The sequence below is a fragment of the Marmota flaviventris genome, chromosome Y (assembly GCF_047511675.1).
Source record: "Marmota flaviventris isolate mMarFla1 chromosome Y, mMarFla1.hap1, whole genome shotgun sequence".
Classification (NCBI taxonomy): domain Eukaryota; kingdom Metazoa; phylum Chordata; class Mammalia; order Rodentia; family Sciuridae; genus Marmota; species Marmota flaviventris.
The window spans coordinates 4,412,448-4,432,996 of NC_092519.1; the positions used below are offsets into that span (position 1 = coordinate 4,412,448).

General features: G+C 34.4%; 1 protein-coding gene across 1 annotated transcript; it reads right to left on the reverse strand.

Moving 5' to 3' along the window:
* Positions 1–19,695: 19,695 nt before the first annotated feature.
* Positions 19,696–20,201, reverse strand: LOC139703545 (uncharacterized protein CXorf51A-like). The gene is made up of 2 exons (XM_071607048.1): positions 20,076–20,201; positions 19,696–19,917 (listed from the first exon to the last, which is right to left on the reverse strand). The coding sequence occupies exons 1-2, from the start codon at positions 20,199–20,201 to the stop codon at positions 19,696–19,698; spliced, it is 348 nt and encodes a 115-aa protein (XP_071463149.1).
* Positions 20,202–20,549: the final 348 nt, after the last annotated feature.

Sequence of the window (20,549 nt, forward strand, 5' to 3'; positions counted from 1 at the left end):
TTTTGTATCAGTTAAAAGTAAATTGAATTTTTAAAAATAAGTAAAACACACATGCAAATATATGCAGATATACAAGTTTTAAGAGGAGAGAGAAATCAAGGTATAATCTGGAATAAACAAAGAATAGAAATGGATATGTCAGCTAATAGCCTATGCAAGAAGGGGTTCCAATGAATAATATTGTATCATTTTTTCAAAGATGCAAACAATTTAAGCTACCAAATATCTATTTTCCTGACAACAAATTCTAAGGACATATGGGGGATTCTTATCTGTAACTTCAGTTTTTTAGTAAATATAGTTTCAGTAAATACAGCAACATTTTTCAAAAGGATGCCTCTTAAGCAGATTCTCAAATATAAATAAATAAACCTGAGGGTCACATTAAATAAAATTTCAGTAGAGCTTAGAATACCTGGAGTTGGAAGTCCACAAGATCCTCTAGTACTTTCTGTCTAACTTAAGCTCTTGGCTTTAATAGTATGAGTTTATTTTGGTTGTTTGAAGGGTTTAGTTTGTTGGAAGTGTTGCAGAAGGAATAAAAATCCACTGAGCAGTATAAAATAAGAGAAATTGAAGCTTTGTATTTGTCCCAATTATCTATATTTCCCCATAATATTCCCAGTTCTTTACGTTGAAGAGTCCCAGAGATTAGCGTAAGATCACTAAATTAACACTTGATAGGCCCAAGAACAATCTGGCATATATCAGATTATATAGGCATCCCTTAGAGATATTGTTAGAAAGCTAGTAATATGTTGTCTCTGTCTCTCTCTCATTTATATTTTTTGTGGCACAGGGGACGCATCCCAGGAGACTCAGGTGTGACCCACTGAGTTACATCCCCAGCCCCTTTTTCTTATTTTGACATAGGGTCTCACTATATTGCCTAGGCTGGCCTTGAACTTGCAATCCTTCTGCCTCAGTCTTCTGAGTTCTGGGATTGCAGGTATGTGGCACTATGCCAAGCCAGTTTGCAAGCTGTACATGGAGCTCACTAGTATTTTGTATTCATGGCTCACCAACTTTCAAAGAGAATCAAGTTTGCTTATATACTTGGCATTAAAGAAACTCATAAAGTTTCTAGTTTAAATGCATATTTATCCTTCTTAGACCATGAGTTTCATAAGGAAAGAGACTGTCTTGTTTATCACTATATATTCATAAAGAAGCACATGGTTTGACAATTAGAATATATTAACAAAATGATTATTTAAGGAAAGACTTACTATATCTGTTTTCCTGTTTATTAAAGGTACTTTATAATTAGGGAGAGGTGGCATTGTCCTGGCATTATCCCCATGTTTTGATTGAGTATAGACAACTCTAAATGTTTAAATAACTTATACATCCTATAATCACTTTCTCCATTAAGAAGTAGTAACAATGTCTTTTGAACACAATTCTACTTTGTCATAGCCTAATATGCACCATTGGCTCCTGTCATGCAAACACTGAACAGACATGGTGCACAAAACAGAGTATTGCAGATGCTGCAAAAATAAGACCTGATTCTTACCTCTGAAGCAAGAAAAGCAGGGGAACATATAAAATTAAAAGATAAACATTTTTAAGATATAAGATATGAAAGAAGTAACAATATATGACAGCAGAAACATCTAACACTAACGAGAGAGGATCTGAAACTTTTGATGAAAAATTTTGGAAGGCTAACAATGATATAGAGTCTGGTGGCCCATATGGACATGGCAGGATTTTGGCCTCCATGACCTTCTCAGTCTCTTTTCCTGTCCACGAAAATGCCTTGTTACAGGACACAATGGACTTTGCAGATTTAATTAAGGCTTATTGACCTTAAAATGGGGAGATTATCCTGGATTATCTGGCTAGAACCAATATAATCAGATGAACTCTCTTTGATCTCCATTTTGTTTACTGAATCTTTTTTATTTATTTATTTATTTATTGGTGGGGTTTCATTGCACCATGCTCAAAGAATATATTTTTCTAATGGAAAAAATTTTGGCTTATATGTTCCTCACAGATTTTTCTATACCATCATTTTCAACCATTTTGTGTTCTACTTTTAACTATACCTTTTAGAAACAGGATATTGTTGGGATTTTCATCTAATTTTAGAAACTTTTGTCTTTGTTTGCCTTATGTTTATATAGGAGGTTCTGATGCATGTGCTGAGACTTGAGCATCCTTATAGATACACTTTTAATATTTATTTACTTTCTTGCTTTTCCCACATGTATACTGTTTTAATTTACTATTTAAATTTTATATTGGTTGTGTCACTTCTGTTTTATGAACCCCCAGACTTTTCTGAGACTAGTACCTGGATGGAATTAGAAGGCTAAATTTTTCAAATGCAATTGAGGAAGTGCCTCCCAGTTCCAAGCTTCATTTATTCTACCGTGATAACATCTCTTCATTGGGGTGTTCCAGGGCAGCATAGGAAAATCCACCGATATAAATAGAATCATCCTCCCTAGGTTATGCCCTTGCCTTGTATCCTTTTCCTCATCAGTTTCACTGAGTCATTTATCTTTCATGCTGGAACCCAAGCACTTTCTTTATATATAGGTGAGGATGTTTCACACAGTTATTTCATGTGTCATGTATGACTCTGAGTCTGGTCAATATTGTGACTTCTCCATTGTTGTCCCTTCATTCATACTGGAAGAGGAAGCACATAGTAGCATGACAGCTTGTTTCAAAAACTTTGGTTTTATAAAAGTAAATTCATTTGATATTTTGAAACAGATATAAACACAATGATATGTTATTCATGTTCTCCTTAGCTTAGAAAATCTAGTCATTGAAAATGATGGGAAATCTCTCTTCTCTGTGCATAGTACTATATGGATTTAACAGCACTATATTAATGATCATATTAACAATCAAACACTAGATGTTGTAATTGAGGGTTGACTGAATTAAGAAGTTTTTTCCTATATTTATATAATAAGAAGCACACATGAAGCTCAAATATAGGTCCTTTGACTCCCCCAATTTTGTTCTCTATGCTAACTTTAAGAACATTTCTTGGAGCCACAAAAATAAAGCCACAAATAAAGTATATGTTTTTAAGTTTTATGAGTGATAGAAAACAACAGCTTAAAAAAAAATAGGCTTTAAAATCCCAAAGAGAAAGCAAATATCCATCTGGAAGGAATGCTTATATTTCAATTTAGATTTCTGGTAAATTTCTATTTTTGATATAATCTCAAATTCATGGAAATTTGCAAGAATATATTAGGAACTTACTTTATTCTTCAGATTCAGCATTTTTAAAATCAAAATTCTCTAATTTATTCACAAAGAAAGATATACTCAATGGAAAAAAGGATTTATTGTAATACTTAGAGTATTACATGATTTTTTTGTGTTTGTGAATAAGGGTAAATTCTAACACTCATCCCCACACACATATACACAAATTGAAAAAATATGTACAAAGTATTTATAGTGGTTTCTACATAGTGGTATGATTATTAGTAATTTTAATTTCTTTTCTTTTTTTTTTTTTTTTTTGCTTATTTATATTTTCTAATTTTTCCTCAGTGGACATATTATTTATGTAATAAATAAAAATAGAAGTCACATTATAAAATAAAATAAAATCACATTTCTCTCTCCCCTCCTCCTCTCCTCTCCTTTAACCTTAGTGTCTTGATATCTCTAATATCAAGCCTATTTCTGCAGAGTGCAGAGCTCAAGGCCAGTATCCACTAGAAGCCAGGATTAACACAGAATGCTAAGCTTATTCACAGTAACTTTTGAACATGGAAAAGTCAGACTTTGTTCAAAAACAAAAGGAACAGTTTTTAAAATATTTTTTTAGCTGTTGATGAACCTTTATTTTATTGATTTATATGTGGTGCTGAGGATCAAACTCAGTGCCTATCCATGCTGGGCAAGTGCTCTACCACTGAGCTACAACCCCAGTTCAAAGGGAACATTTTTTGAATGACAGAATATTTATTGAGCAAAGTGCTATAGCTATATTCATAATAAATTCTGAATAATATTCTGTCAGAAAAAAATACATAGATTCAAATGCAATACTATAAGATGCACTTGGAACTTCTATCAACTGAAAATGTTTGGGGTATAAGCAAGACCATATGCATGCCAGAAAGAAACAGGTCATAACACATAAAATTGGGTAACTGATTTGCAGCAGTTTTCCATGGCTAAATATACTACTTATCATTTGAAGTTTTGAGAAGCAAGTGCATTGGTCTGAGCCAAAACACAGTCTCCATTTGCTTAGTTTTGGAAAATAACTTGGACCTTTTTTTCATAATTACAGTTTCAAACAGTGGTAGCTGACACACCAAATGTACAGAATTTTGAATTTCATTCAAAATAAAGTCAAAGTTAAGGTCACATCATTGTCCTCAAAGTCAGACTTTGTTCAAGAATCAACTAGAAGAAGGATGATTAAGGAAGAAACAGAACATTTTCTTCCAAGTGTTATTGACTTTGCATTGATTGATGTTTTAGCTCTGTCCACTCTCTGATATTGAAAAGAGGATAAGCAAAGGAATTATTTTGAGTACACTCATTTTTAATTTCAGTTCAATATTGGCTTGGAATAAAGTAAATAGTGAAATAATGGTAAAGACAAGAGGGTTAGCAGATATATTTTTAAATAGTATCAGAGGGACTTTCCGAAACAGCACAAAGGGAACACATTTTATGTGGTTGGAGTCAGTCTTCATTGAAAATATTCTTGCAATTTCTGATTTTTAAGATGATACTATGCATAGTTTTAAGATCTTTTTGGGGGGGAAGATAAACTTTTTGAATAGCAATAGTGGCAGAAAAGTTGTCTTCAGCCATAATACCCTAAAAAGACACAGAATATTCACATTCCTCTTTTCATGGTATACAAACACAAGCCCCTTAAAAAATGATTCACTAAAAACTATACCTGTGTTTGGCTTTAGCTGGTTTTACCCAGGTTCCCCCAAATTTTCTGTTTATAGTAGACTCTCATATATATTTGGAATGAATAAATAACAAAATATATATAAAAATAAATATAACTTAATTTATAAAAATGATACAAATGAATATCAATTAATGTCTAACAAATTATAACTGTGTTGAACCTCAACATATTTTGACATACACATATGAAGATAAATGCTAATCTAATATTTGTTGAGTTGTATTAAGTTGTACTGACTATTAAACAATTGAATCCCAGGTGAACTGTTTTATGTGTGAGTGCGCGCACACACACACACACACACACACACACACACACACACACATATGTATTCAAATGTAGGTACCATTTTATCTGCACAGAGAAAGTGTTTGGATATTACTGGTCAGAAAAGTTTTCACTTAGTTATCTTGGAAAGTAGTTGATTTTTAAATAGCATATGATAAATATATGAATATCATTAGTTACAGAATTCTCCAAGAATGGACATTTGATAGGAAGTTCATTTCAAGTGGCCACATGTCCAAATTATTTTAAGACTAGAAATATCATTTTATTTTTAATCATGACAGTTTGTTTTGGAAATTAAGTTAGATATTCATTCAAGATATATAGGAGTACCTACTAGAAAAATTTGGAGAGGCTGTGAAAAGCCACCTAAAACCAAAGTGTATGCATTGAATGTTGTATTAGTTAGCATTTTGCCTCTGTGTGAAATACCTGAGAAAAACAATTTAGTAGAGGGTAGATTTATTTTGGCTTATGGTTGCAGAGTTTTCATTCCACAGTTGCCTGGCTCCAGCTCAGAGCACCATGGCAGTAGTACCTGGTGGAGAAAAGACGCTGAACTCATGGCAGCCAAGAAGTACAGTGAGAGAGAGAGCGGTCGGGGGAGGGGCTAGAGACAAACCTCCCAGGGCAAACTCCCAGTGATCCTCTTCCTCCAATCATTTCATAAGTTCCACCTCTGAGCATTGCTGCATTGGTGGCCAAGCCTTCAACACATAAAACTTGTTGGGCATTCCAGATCAGACCATAATAAAGGTTTAGGAGTTATGTAGTCTGAAGTAAGTAGTAAAAATAAATATGAATGGTTTAAAACTCAATATTTCACTTTTTTAAAATTAAATTTAGGATTTCCAAAACAGAATTACTTATAATACTCTTGCAAAAGTAGTTATTCTGTTTCCCAGGGCCTGGCGTTTTGACTCAGTGGTAGTGCACTTGCCTGGCATTTGTGAGGCACAGGGTTTGATTCTCAGCACTGCATATAAATAAATAAAATAAAGGTCTATAAACAACTAAAAATACTAAAAAATGTTTCCTTACTATACATGCCAACAAGTAGTAGTACATAGATCATAATACAAAAATCTGCATGCATAACCAAACTGAAACTAATACTGTTAGTTTTGAAACTGATAATCTCACATTTTTAAAATAACTTCCTATTAATATGACTTTTGAATTTGAATTGAATCATGCATAAAAGCAATGATTTTATAAAAAGTATAGAAGATTTTATGTTGCTATTTATCTTGATATATACACCATACCAACATAATTAGACGACAAGAGTCAGAATTTTTATGAGACAAAGGGAAACACAGAAAGTGCTCTACTGTTTTTTTTTAAATTATGGTGTTCTACAGCACCTCAAGAATGATTTCCAATCTTAACTCTGCCCCCTACTACTTGTGTGACCTTGGATAAAAATGTAAATGCATGTAATACTTCTGTGCTGCAGTTTTCAATCGTATAAGTTTTTTGGGGAGGACTAAATAAATGTATATGAATTACTTAGACAAGCACCACATAATAAGCACTTAATAAATATTAATGTTTTAATGGAAGGAAGGCCAAATTGTAAATACGAGAAAACCCATAGTCCAACTAAGTTTCATCATTAAAGAAGAATGAATAAAAACAAATAAGCTGGAGCTGAAATTCGAAATGTTAACAACGTAAGCAAAATAAAGGCAGTATGAGGAATGAAGTATCAAGTTGAACAACAAATTATTAGATTGATGATATAAATTGAAATTAATCCAAGCATTGGCACATCAAGACAATAATTGAAATTGCCAGTATAGGAAAATATAATTAGGAATCAAAGAGAAAACACAAAACATTGCATCAGAAATTAGGAAGGAAATAAAATTATTGATAATGATGGAGATTAGTTGATATCAATTTCCACACTTTTGTCTTTCTCGTCTGGTAAACTTAGATTCAATGTCCAGAGACCAAAACAAGTGGGAAGATTCAAAGTCATATAGTTTGAAACATGGTTTCTTTTACATGCTTCTGAGCTAATAACAATGGAAGCAGCTAGCTGAATCTCAGGTATGGGTAAATAAGATCACAGAGAGATGGGAAGTAGGAAACAAATGTTAGGTACCTGGGAAGTTGTTTCTGTCCTTAGAAATGTGACAATATTTGGAATATAAAGTGGAACTTCTCAATTTTTGCAAGTTTTTATGTACTGACATACATTTATGTAGTTACTATGTTCTCTCCTACTTCTGAATAAGTATTACTTTTGAAAATCCTGCTTCAAAAACAGTAAATAAATAAAATCAGAAAAAAAATTGATTCAGTTGAATAAAGGAAATTGAAGGCATATGATTGGTCCAAAGACTTAGGGAAGAGTTACCACAAATCTAGGAGATGGATATAATGACAATTTTTATTTTTTTAAAGATTTTTTTTAGTTGTATATGGACGCAATACCTTTATATATAAGCAATACCTTTATTTTATTTGTTTATTTTTGTTTGGTGCTTGGGAATTGAACCCAGTGCCTCACACATGCTAAGCAAGCTCTCTACCACTGAGCTACAGCCCCAGCCCATAATTAGGATACTATTTCATAGTCATTTGCATTGTGTATTTTTTCCAGCACCCAGGAGAGTGCTTGACACTTTGTAATTAATGAATATATTTTTGCTAAATGATTGAGGCTTTTCTTATCTAGGCAGGCCAAGCAACTCTTCCATCTCATCCCATAATAGCCCTGTAGTGAATATAATCTTATGGCAGAAATGAGGCAAAGAGACTTCCTCATTTCTAATGCTTTTTAAGATGGTTGCCCTACTTAATTTATTAAATATGCCAGCTCTAGTCTTTTGCATTCGGTAGTAGTTCCCAGGCATATATATGCCAATAGAATTATCAGTTGACTGGAACTTTATTTACCAGACACTTTCCACCGCAGGAAACTCTAGCCATAGTAGCTAGTGACAAGTGTCATCTTCTTGGGATATTATAGGCAACAATAATGACAGCACTAATAGCTCACAGTTACCAGTGCACCCACCGGTATCTAAAGTAGCAATTTCAAACCAAGTGTGACACTATTAAGGACTTTACAGTCATACTGATATTACCACTAGTAGTGCACAATTTCAAGTTCATTCAAGCACACATAATCTTGTCAGTTTCTACTGAGATTACTAGACATGATTTGCTGCCAAATATTAAAATGTACATTTAATGGTTGGTAAAATATGAGGGAAGCATCTTGGTTAATTTTATTTATCATTTATCTTTTTTATTTTTTATTACTTTTATTTTTATTTATTCTTTTTATATATACATGACAGTAGAGTGTATTTTGACACATTGTACATACACGGAGTATAATTTATTCTAATTAGGATGCTTTACATGTTTTACATGTTGTGGAGTTTTACTGGTGGTGTATTCACATATGAACATAGTAAACTTAAGTCTGATTCATTCTACTGTCTTTCCTATGCCCATCATCCCTCCCTTCCCTTCATTTGACTTTGTCTAATCCAATGAGCTTCTGTTCTCCCCTCCACCATTCTTATTTTGAGTTAGCATTCACATATCACAGAGAATATTCAGTATTTATTTTGGGGGGGGTTGGCTTATTTCACTTAGCATGACAGTCTTCACTTCCATTCATTTACCTGCAAATGCTATAAACTCATTATTCCTTATAGTTGAGTAATATTCCATCAAGTATATATTTATAACATTTTCTTTATCCATTTATCTGTTGAAAGGCACCTAGATTGATTCGATAGCATAGCTGTTTTGAACTGAGCTGTTATAAACATTGATGTGGCTCTATCACTGAAGTTATGCTGTTTTTAAATGATTTGGGTATATACCAAGGGGTGACATAACTGGGTCAAATGGTTGTTCCATTCCAAGTTTTCTGAGGAATCTCCATACTGCTTGCACCAATTTGCAGTCATACCAGCAATATGTAGGGGGAAGTACCTTTTTTTCCCCACAACCTCGCCAACATTTATTGTTACTCATGTTCTTATTCATGTTCTTTCTTTCTTTCTTTCTTTCTTTATTTTGGTACCAAGGATTGAACTCAAGGGCACTTGACCACTGAGTCACATTCCCAGCCCTATTTTGTATTTTACTTAGTGACAGGGTCTCACCAAGTTTCTTAGTACTTTGCTTCTGTGGAGGCTGGCTTTGAACTCGAAATCCCCCTGCCTCAGCCTCCTGAGCTACTGGGATTACAGGCATGCACTGCCATGCCCGGTGTTACTTGTATTCTTGATAGTTGCCATTCTGAATGGAGTGAGATGGAATTTCAGTGTACTTTTTAATTTGCATTTCTCTAATTGCTAAAGATGTTGAACATCTTTTTATATATTTTTTCAGCATTCTATTTTTTGCTCTGTGAAATGCCTGTTCAGTTCCTTTGCCCATTTATTGATTGGGTTATCTGGTTTGTTTGGCATTAAGTTTTTTGAGTGTGTGTGTGTGTGTGTGTGTGTGTGTGTGTGTGTGTGTGTGTGTAGATAGATAGATGGATATACAGATGTCTATCTATCCTGGAGAAGATTAATGCTCTCTCTGAGGTGCATGTGGTAAAGACTTTTCCCACTCTGTAGGTTCTCTCCTTATGTTATTGACTATTTCCTTTGCCACGAAGATGCTTTTTAGTTTGATACTATCCCATTTATTGATTCTTGATGTTATTTCTTGTACTTTAGGAGATTTTTGAGGAAGTTGGTTCTTAGCTGACATGATGAAGAGCTGAGTTTACATTTACCTGTAGTAGGCTTCAGGTCTCTGGTCTAATTCCTAGGTCCTTGATCCACTTTGAGTTGAGTTTTGTACATGGTAAGAGATAAGGGTTTAGTTTCATGTTGTTCCATATGGTTTCCAGTTCTCCAAGCACCATTTGTTGAAGAGGCTATCTTTTCTCCAATGTATGCTTTTGGCACTTTTGTCTAATATGAGATAACTGTATTTATGTGGGTTTGTCTTTGTGTACTCTATTCTGTACCATTGGTCTACATGTCTATTTTGGTGCCAATACCATGTCATTTTATTACTATAATTCTATATTATAATTTAAGGTCTGGTATTGTGATGCCTCCATATCACTTTTCTCCTGAGGATTGCTTTGTCTATTCTGGGCCTTTTATTTTTCCAAATGAATTTCATGACTGATCTTTCTATTTCTATGAGAAATGCCATTCGAATTAATAGAAATTATAATAAATCTGTATAGCACTTTTGATAGTGTGGCCATTTTGTCAATATTAATTCTGACTATCCAAGAACATGGGACATATTTCCATATTCTAAGGTCTTCTTTAATTTCTACATTGAAATTTAATTTCTACAATGAAAATTACAGAACAATAAAGAAAGTAAGTGAAGAAGATCTTGGTGTATTTTAAATGCCAGGAACTTAACAACCAGGTAGATCTGGTTGGAGATTTGTAGAAAAAAAGTTTTTTCAAGTCGTCTGTGTTACTTTGTAGAAAAAAGTTTTTTCAAGTCCTCTGTGTTACTTCTAGATATTTGGCCTTAGTGAACTTATTTTTTTCTGTCGGAACTCCTCACCTAAACACATTCCTGAAAAAATAAAAATAGTATCTTGGGATGCAGTAGGACATAGTGGTTAAAAGCATTGCTCTATGTTCTGCTTCTGTTCAAGATGTGGGAAATTGAATAAGCACATTTACTCCATAATGAAGAGAAAAATCCAAATAAAGTACAAAATTATAATTTTTCTTGTAGCCCATTCGAGACCTGAGGTTGCAGGGCCATCAGGGTACCTATTCTTCTCCAAGGAGAGATGGAATACACAAACTCTTTCACCTAAGACAGAGCACCAGAGAAGTATAAAACTTTCACATGAGTGGGCAATAAGGAATCAGTAACACTTTGAACCAATTGTTAATGTCCAAGTGTATGTTGTTGTGACAGTAACAAAGCCGCTGGAGAAACAGACACAAGATGAATTAACATCAGCTTACAGGTTCCTTTCTATGGTCCTCCAGATTTGCTCAAGAAAAAGACTAGAAGCAGGTCAGGAACCCAGAGATAGCTTCCCTTGCTGGTGCATAAAAGATTTGAAAATTATCATTACTGTTTGGACACTCTGTCAAAAGTCTTCAATTCCCCAAAGGGCAGCATATGTTGTCACTCCTATGGCACAGGTAAAGGCCAACTGTTACTAGAAAAAGGAGAGATGAGGAAAATCCCTTTATTTCTAGAAGGAAGGCAAGGCCAATAAAGGCTGCAGAATTATATAACAATCCTTTAGAATTCTCCTCCAAATGATGTGGAATCTATTTCCTACCAAAAGTTCATAATAAATATATAATAAAATTTGACTCAGTGTCAGAGTACATGATATGTTTAAAGTGCTACCAGCTCTGTTTTGAAGAGATAATTATCACCAGTAACTGTGACTACCTGAGAGCAGACTGTGTACCAGTAAGATGTAACACCTTATTGAAAATATTCTCTACTATGCCACTAATCCAAAAATGGCAAAGGGGAGCAATAGTTCAGAATAAATAGAAAGAGTCCATGTTAAAAATTAAAATAGGAAAAGAAGCAAAGTAAGGGAGGGTGCAGAAGAAGGAATAGTGAGAAAAGAAAAAAAATAGTATATGTCCCATTTTAAAAACAATATAAGATTGGATATAAGATTGGATTAAAGTTTGTGATAACAAATAATGGGACAATCAATACAGAAGATAATAAAATACAAGTGAAATTAAAACCTAATATTAAAAAGATTACAATATTTTTGGCTCTAGTGCCTCCAGAAAGGCTTTGCTCCATCCACCTCTGGCATGATCATGGGCTGCTCTAATAGTTCCCTGGTACCCTGGGTTGCAATGTGCCCTCTTGTGGCTGAGGGGAAAGGTTCTGGGGCATCTCTGACCCATGGCTAAACCAATTCTGGGCACCCTACCTACTGTTCTCTTCACACTGCTGGCAGCAACAGAACTGTTTCCATCTTAAAATTAAGAAACCTTGGGCATAATTCAACAAACATAAGAGGATTTTTAACTGTAGAAAGAAGGCAGAACACATAGGGACACAGGAATTAGGTAACTAGTGGAAGTTAGTTCCCTGGGTTTTCTTGTTGGCGTTTAAATATGTTAGAAAGGATGCTGCAGAAGTTTTCAATGTAGAACCACCAATAGGCACAGACAAAAATATCTCCAAGTAAAGCCTGTTTGTCTTAACCAAAATACCAGAGAAAGAAGGACCCAAGACAGCAGAAACACTTTGGATACATCCATCCTATTCCCAACAAACATCAATGGAATAGTTTCCTCCAAAATATCCACAAATATGCATAGTTTGTAGGACCAAAAATAAAACCCATCCTGCACTTACCCTTGGATCTATCGGAAACAGTAGTTTTTTGTCTTGCTTTAGGCATCACCAAAATTCTTGATGAGATGATCTTTGGTCTCCTGGTTGGCAAAAGTAGTTGATGGAGGTAGGTGATGCTACACTTCCCCCAGTGAGTGGAACGCTGATCTTGACTTGCCAAGGGGAAATACCAGCATCATCAATAGCATTTAAAGGCACCCTGTTCTTTTAAACCCATATGGCAGCAAGGAAATGTAATGAGAGTAGAATTATTCACCACTGTACCTCACCCACACTATTTGGTGTCAGTGAGTCTTAACAGATAGCTGAGCTTCTACTACCATTGGATATCTATGAGATTTATGAAGAAGTTCAAATCAGGACTTGTTAGTGTTTCACTTTCTAAGTACCCCTGAAATGAGTATGATCCATTAGACAGGCAAACTGCTACACCTGTCCAGATTAACCAAGCAGAACGAGGTGTTAAGAGATAGGGTTGGTTTGTTCTACAAGTATCCCTTCCCCTGGTATCAGCTGATCCCAAACAGGATCTGAGTTTACACTCTTACTGAGTAGCCACAAAACAGTATGAGTAAACTCTCTCCCCTTACTTCTCCCTGAGAAGAATAAGATGTAGTGGGGATCTATACTCTTACTTGGAGTCAAGGTGATGGTGTTAATTGGTGCTTCATTTTTATTTTTGCTGAGAAGATAAGTATCAGCAGAGCTGAGTAGAGAGCTGAGCCTCCACCCCACCTGTGTGCAATAAGTCAGACACTAATTTGATCAGGGTGGTATGGGTAGGGCCCCTGGAATAATAAGATGAATCATAAGAAAACTGATACAAATTTTAAATCACGAATCACAAAAATACAATAAACAGCAATTGTTAATTTTCTTTTTAAAAAATCAACAACAAATAGATGACTAAAATGTAAATTATAGAACTAGAAGACTGTAGAATAAAAGAAAACTGGATTAATGAGCTTATACATAGTGAAGAAGACAAGAAAAGAACCAATCAACTTGAGGAAAGATCAATAGGGTTTCCCCAATCTGAACAGAAAAATAAATAAATTAGCAACCTATGTAATAATAACAAGTTAACTTCCATATCCTCACTTGCTCAGAAGAAAATTAAAGAAAAAGTCAGACTGAAAAAGTATTTTAGGAAATAATAACATAAGTCTAATTACATATACAGAAAGACCCAAACCTGTAGATTCAGGATCTAGAGAGAAGTCTAAATTAAAAAGCAAAAGAACATCTAACACAGATCATAATTTATCTTTGCAAATGTATAGACAAAAATTCCTGAAGTATGTTGGCATATGATTCTAGGAACCTTGTGTAATAAAGATATAATAATCAAGAGAGGGATTAGATTTCAGAGGATGATTCTCTGCTTACGTAAAGAGCCTGAGTGGCAAGAGATGGCAGGACTGTTTGTGGTTATTTCAGTTTGAAGTGATTGGCTAGGAATTCCTTAATCATCAAGTATGATAGCTATCCTCGGACTGATTTTTCCAAGGAATGTTGAAACCAGAGAAAAAATCCCTAAGCTGTTCAGTATATAATGTCTGTAGAATTTCCTCTAGTTTTGATTTTTGAAAATATCAAGTAAATCTGACAAAGGAATTCAAAGGTTTAAATTACCCACATACACCAATACAGGCTAATCATATTGTTAATATTCATAAATTGTTTAGTATGGTACCAAGACTGATGTGTGTTGCAGAACCCTTTGGAATAGGTATGGAAGAAAACTTTAAGGATAAATTATTTACCAGAACCAGTGTTATACAAGGTTATGGAGGAGATGATTTTACATAGTTTGGAGGTGGTTCTCATGTGGTTGAGTATCATTGAAATGACTGAATGAATATATTATAGGGGCAAAGATGGATGCAGTAATAGAATGGAGAATTGTTAAGTAAAAGCAGACCACAGCCACAAAATCTACATGTAATCCCTTAATGGTACATCCCAAAAGCCAAATATTAGAATCCCAAATCCAGCATTTTTTACATAGGAGCGACATTGAGCACCCAAAAGCCAAAAGGGATTATAACAACATACTAGAGGAAGAAAATGTTATATGAAGAAACATATAGCAATCCTTTGTTTAATACCAATATTTAAAGTATTATTTAACAACAGACAATTCATCGGGATCTAGGAGAAAATACCAGTTAATGGTATGTGGGTAGAAAGAAAATACAAAAAAATATTGTAAGAGGTCTTAAAAATTCAGATAATCTGCTCTTTAAAACAGAGATCCTAAAATCCAATTAAGGAAATTCTGGATTAAATAAGAAATGATTCATTTTCTTATGCCTTTCCAATAAGATTAAGGGATGGAAGAAAGAAAAAGCAATTATAAAATGGTTCTGTATTTATGTACACCTGTCTTCAAATTTATCCAAGTCTTACTGTGCAAGTGTCTCCAATGAGAAAGAAAGAGAAATGGGCTAGAAATATGAGTGGAAATTTTTACAAAGGGGATTTGTAGATGGAAAACAAGCATATAAAAACATGTTCAACTATATCAACCATAGGAGAAATTCAAATCAAAATGCTAATTGTATATCATTATACATGCACCAGAATAACTTAAATATAAAGTGATAGCACTAAATTCTAGTGAGAATGCAGAGAAATTATATCCCTTGTAGATTGCTGGTGGGAATTTAAAATGGTACAACCAACTGGAAAGTCATATGAAAATTTCTCACACAACTAAACAATACATTTATCAGATGACCTAAAAATTGTATTCTTGGGTATTATTCCAGAAAGTTGGAAGATCACATTCACACTCAAAATTTATACAGGAATGCCATATCATCTTTATTTTAATCTTCTAAAATTAGAAACAACAAAGATATCTATGATAATTAATTTATGTGTCAACTTGTTTGGGTTAATGAATACTTAGAAACCTGGGAATACTTCTGTGTGTGTCTATGAACACGTTTCTAGAGGAAATTGACATGTTAGTTAACTGAGTGAAGAAAATCAGCCATTAATGTAGGTGGGCACCATTCTACTGGCTAGGTCCTTGAATAGAATGAGAGGGACATTATTATTCCTATGAGTGGTTATGTTTATGCAATTAATCTCCATCACGTAAAAACCAGAGAAATGAAAAGTTGTGCTCCATTTGTGTAAAAAATAAAATAAATTTTTAAAAATGGAGAGAAAAGGATTCCCATATCTTTTCGGGAATAGCAACACTTCTTCTCCTGACCTTCAACATCAGTACTCCAGACTTTCTGGCTTTGGGACTCTAGGACTCATACTAGCACCCTCAGGGTTGATAGGCCTTCAGTTTCAGACTGAGAATTAGTGATACCTTTGACTTCTCTGGTTCTGAAATTTTCAATCTTAGACTGAGCAATGATAATTGCATCCCAGGGTCTACAGCTTTCAAATAGCCTATTTTAGGACATCTTAGTGCTCATAGCTGCCTAAGTCAATTCCTTTAATAGATCTCTTATTATTTCTGCCTCCCTTCTTGCCTGACTGATTATCTATCTATCTTCTATCTATCAACCTAACTTTATACTTTTGTTTTGTTTTTCTAGAGAATTGTGGCTACATAGTGTTCTTTAATAAATTAATGATTTATCAAACCAAATGGATTAATCAATGAATGATTGAAGCAAACAAAAAAACTATTATTACACACATATTGATTAGATCACAGGAGATTTATTCTGAGTGAAAAAAGAAAGATACAAAATGGTTCCAAACTGAGTTATTCCATTTATGTAACATTTTTTTCTAATGAAAAAAATCATAAAAATCATAAAGAATAAATTACTTGATTTCAGGGATGGAGAAGTGACTAGAGGTGACTATGGTTATATATATATATATATATATATATATATATATATATATATATATATATATGTAGCAAAAGTGTTCCTTGGATGGAACTGTTCTGCATGTTGACTATAGTAATAGTTACAGAAAATGCTACACATGAGAAAATTCCACAGAACCAAACACAAATACATATAAAAATTTGTTAATGTAAACCTGGTGAAATATTAGTAAGTTAAATGAATTGTGTCAATATCAATTTCCTAATGAAAAAGTAATATATTTGTGGAAGACATAACCATTGGGGCAACTTGAGTGAAAGGAATAAGGTAACTAATTGGTGGAGATTCAATTTAATGCTACTTAAAATCATAATATATGCAAATCTTGTAATGTAGATGTACTCAATAATATTGATGACTCTCAATTTTCACTGAGTGAAAGAACCATACAAAAGTACAAATTGTGATTCCATTTATATAAAACTCTAGAAAATATAAACTAATCTACAGATCCAGAAAGCTGATCAGTGCTTGTATGGCAATGGACAGGGCTTGGGGAAGTGGTTTGAGGAAACTATTTAGGTAATGATCATATTCTTTTTTTTTTTTTTTTTTTTTTTTTTTTTTTTTAATAATGGTGATGGTTTTACAGGTGAAATGTTAAATCTAATTTATTATTTTATGTGTAATTTATTACATGTAATTTATTACATGTCAATTATATCTAAATAAAGATGTTCAAAATAAAAACAGTCATATCCTAGGAGCAAAATATGATGAAAAATATTGTTAACCATTGGCATAAATGACATATTAAACTCTAAGTGGCCAATGTTTTTAAATGCTCACTCTTCAATAGAAGAATAATAATCATGAATTTAAACAAGAAGTAATAATGGATAGAAAAGCAAAAGGTACAATCTAGTCAACTAATAAATCATCCATATGGTGTTACATTTAATATTTTTTAAATAAACATTGAACAATTAAACAAGAATAAATTTACTTTTAAAGATATAATTCAACTTCATCAAAGTACACGCATAAATCATGTAAGAACTTAAACTCTCATTTGCACTTTGATTTACTGATTTAAGCATGAGCACAAATAAACTCTTCATGAAATGACAGCACATAAGAAATTAATTTCTTTTATATTATTGCTTTTATTTTACAATCACCGTGCTATCAATGTTTATTTAGAAACAGCTGTTTAAGTGCTAGAATACATGTGTCATACAAGACCACAGAATAGTGGCCTGAAATGCACTGCAAGCCATACTAGATCCTGAGGAACTTACTTTAGAAAGGAAAGCAGTAACTTAATTACATGATATCTAAGGTTAATAGTATAACAAGAATTTCTCCACATTAATTCCCTCACATAATATATCTGATAATTAATGTACAAGTGCTAATAATGTCCTTTTTGTACCTTATATATACACATTTAAAACTTATTAGCAGGGCTGGGGTTGTGGCTCAGTGATAGCGCACTCGCCTAGCACGTGAGGCACTAAGTTCAATCCTCCGCACCACATAAAATTCAATAAATAAAATGAAGGCTTTGTGTCCAACTATAACTTAAAAAAAAACTTACTGACTGCAGGCATCTTTTAGAAATTAAAACAATAAAAGATTTTTGAGGGGTGAGAAGAATTTTCTAAGAGGCTAGATGAAAAAAAGAGTATATATTTCATGACTCCATTTTTATAAACCTCTAGAAAATGGAAACTGATAGTGGCCACAAGCAAGACAGTAGTTACCTGGAGATGGGGGTACAGGGAGGGGTAGGAGGGAGATATTGCCAAGAAGCATGCTGTAGTTTGAATATGGTTTGGTCCCCAGTATATTTGGTATTGAAAGGTTGGAAGACAACTTTAAGAGGTGGGGCCTAGTGGGAGATGATCACCCCTTTAATAATCACCCCTCTGAAGATACTAATGCTCATCATGCTGATTGTAGGACTGAATTTGTTTCCATGAGAGAAGAGATGTTATAAAGGAGCAATTTTGACCCTTTCCTACTCTGTTTCTCTCTTTCCATGTGATTTACCTCTCACATACACACACACATACTTCCTTCATCATGTGAAGCCATCAGCCCATGTTATGACATAGCAGGAAGGCCCTCATCAGAGGCCAACTAGGTGAGGCTGCCCAATCTCAGACTTTCAGCTTCCAAAATTGTGAAATCTTTTTTTAAAAAATAATGTACCCATCCTCAGGTATTTTACTATCACAAAAGGGACTAACAGCATTTGGAAATTTTAAGGAATGATGGATATATTCACTCTTATAATTGTGATTAGTATGTGTGTGTGTGATAAAACATACGAACTTTAAAAAAATAGTTGTAGGTGGACCCAATACCTTTATTTTATTTAATTATTATGTGATGCTGAGGATCAAACCCAGTGCCTCACAGATGCCAGACAAGTGCTCTACCACTGAGCCACAACCCCAGCCCACATACAAACTTTTTAATCACGTACAGGTTCTTGTGCTTCAATTATAGTTCCATAAATTAAGCATGAAACTCTTTTCATGGATGAAAACAACTTTGAAAAAGATAAAGCTTAAAGATATTTGTAGGAGGAGCCATGTTGCTTAAAACTTCTCCATGAACAATGAATGCTCCATTTTCTTGCCAGCACATGAGGCAGACCACTCCCAATGGCTTACTCTACCCCAAATTTCTTAAGTGGGCTGATTGGTTCTGGATTTGTTCTTTCAATCACCATTACTTTCCTAGGGATGATAGAGTGAGTTCTTTAGCCCTTCTGAGAGCCATTAGTTGCTTACATAATAGGGTATGGAGTAACAAACACCACTATGAGGTCAGTGTTCCTCAGGTGACTCCTTGTATATTTTTTGAGATACTGCCACTCACATGCCTCACCTTATACAGTTTCTGGAAATCTACATACTAAAGCCATACACAAATAGGGAGAAACATGAAGTCCTTTTCGCCTTGCCTGTGGGATCAAGTATAAAGAGGAAGTTTGTCTTCAGTCCTCAGTCCTCACTTTGTCTTTATCCTTCAATGTGTGGATAACAATTTATCTTTTGAACTCCAACTCCACAGATCCCACATCTCTCCCTTCTCAAACACCTACTTCTACCTTTTATTTGTTCCCACTCCAGCATCAGAGGCTCACAGAGATACACATCTTTTCACATCAGATTGATTTTATTTTCACCACCATTAATGTTAGTAACCTGTGGTAAAATTGAGCCATTTCTTAGCTGCCAGACCTCTGGACACTCTGCAGATTATTCTGAGGTCTCTGGCCCCACTCAATTACTTGCTGTCCAGATCATCACTTGAAATGCTGGAGGTTTCTGGGGTATTTTCCATTTCTGGCTCTCTATTCAGTTTTTCATTTAGCCGATGATAATGACCAAAGAGTATTGTTCCTTTAGTTTTCTTAGATTTTTTCAGAGATGTGGAAGGCTTTTCTGAGTCTCTTTTGCTTGAATTATTTTGAAGTGTTTTTTTACCCTTATTGGTGGACTTTAGTATCTGTAAGGACAACAGAGAGGCCATAAGGGCATTGGTTTGGGAAAAGAAGATAGGATATACATGTGAAGTAGGGGTTTGTGCCAGATGAAAAATAAATAGGAGTCTTAGGTCGTGGGGAATGAATGCAGAAAGGAGAAGCTTGGGTTGGGTTATCTTACCTTGCTGCCTCTTCCGCATCTGGAGTGATGATAGGAAGTCTTCATATTCTTTCTTTCTTTCATCGATGATGTTGACTGGGCCATATCTGCATTAGGCTTCTGTGATTTCTTGGTTGCCTTAGCCATACTGAAGCCTCCCAGTGGTCTTCTGAAGAGCTGTAAGGATCCTAGGCATATATGTCCTCCCAAGACAATGAAGGGCCACACCCTTCAGCCTTCATTGGCCAGCAAGTTACTCCCCAGCCAATGAGGACTAAGGAGGAGGTTAGACCTCACAAAGCACTCTCTCTGACACTTCTGTACATGAAGAGGCTAGGGAGGTTGCTAGGGAAACCAGGCTATAGCTTAGATATTGCAAATCAACACTCTTGGCACTTCTGGGATGTGGGGGAGAGGAGATGCTAGGAAGGCAAAAATGATCTGGTTGGGCAAAGGAGACTTTTCTTTAATATACCTGAAAGAGCCACCCCACCC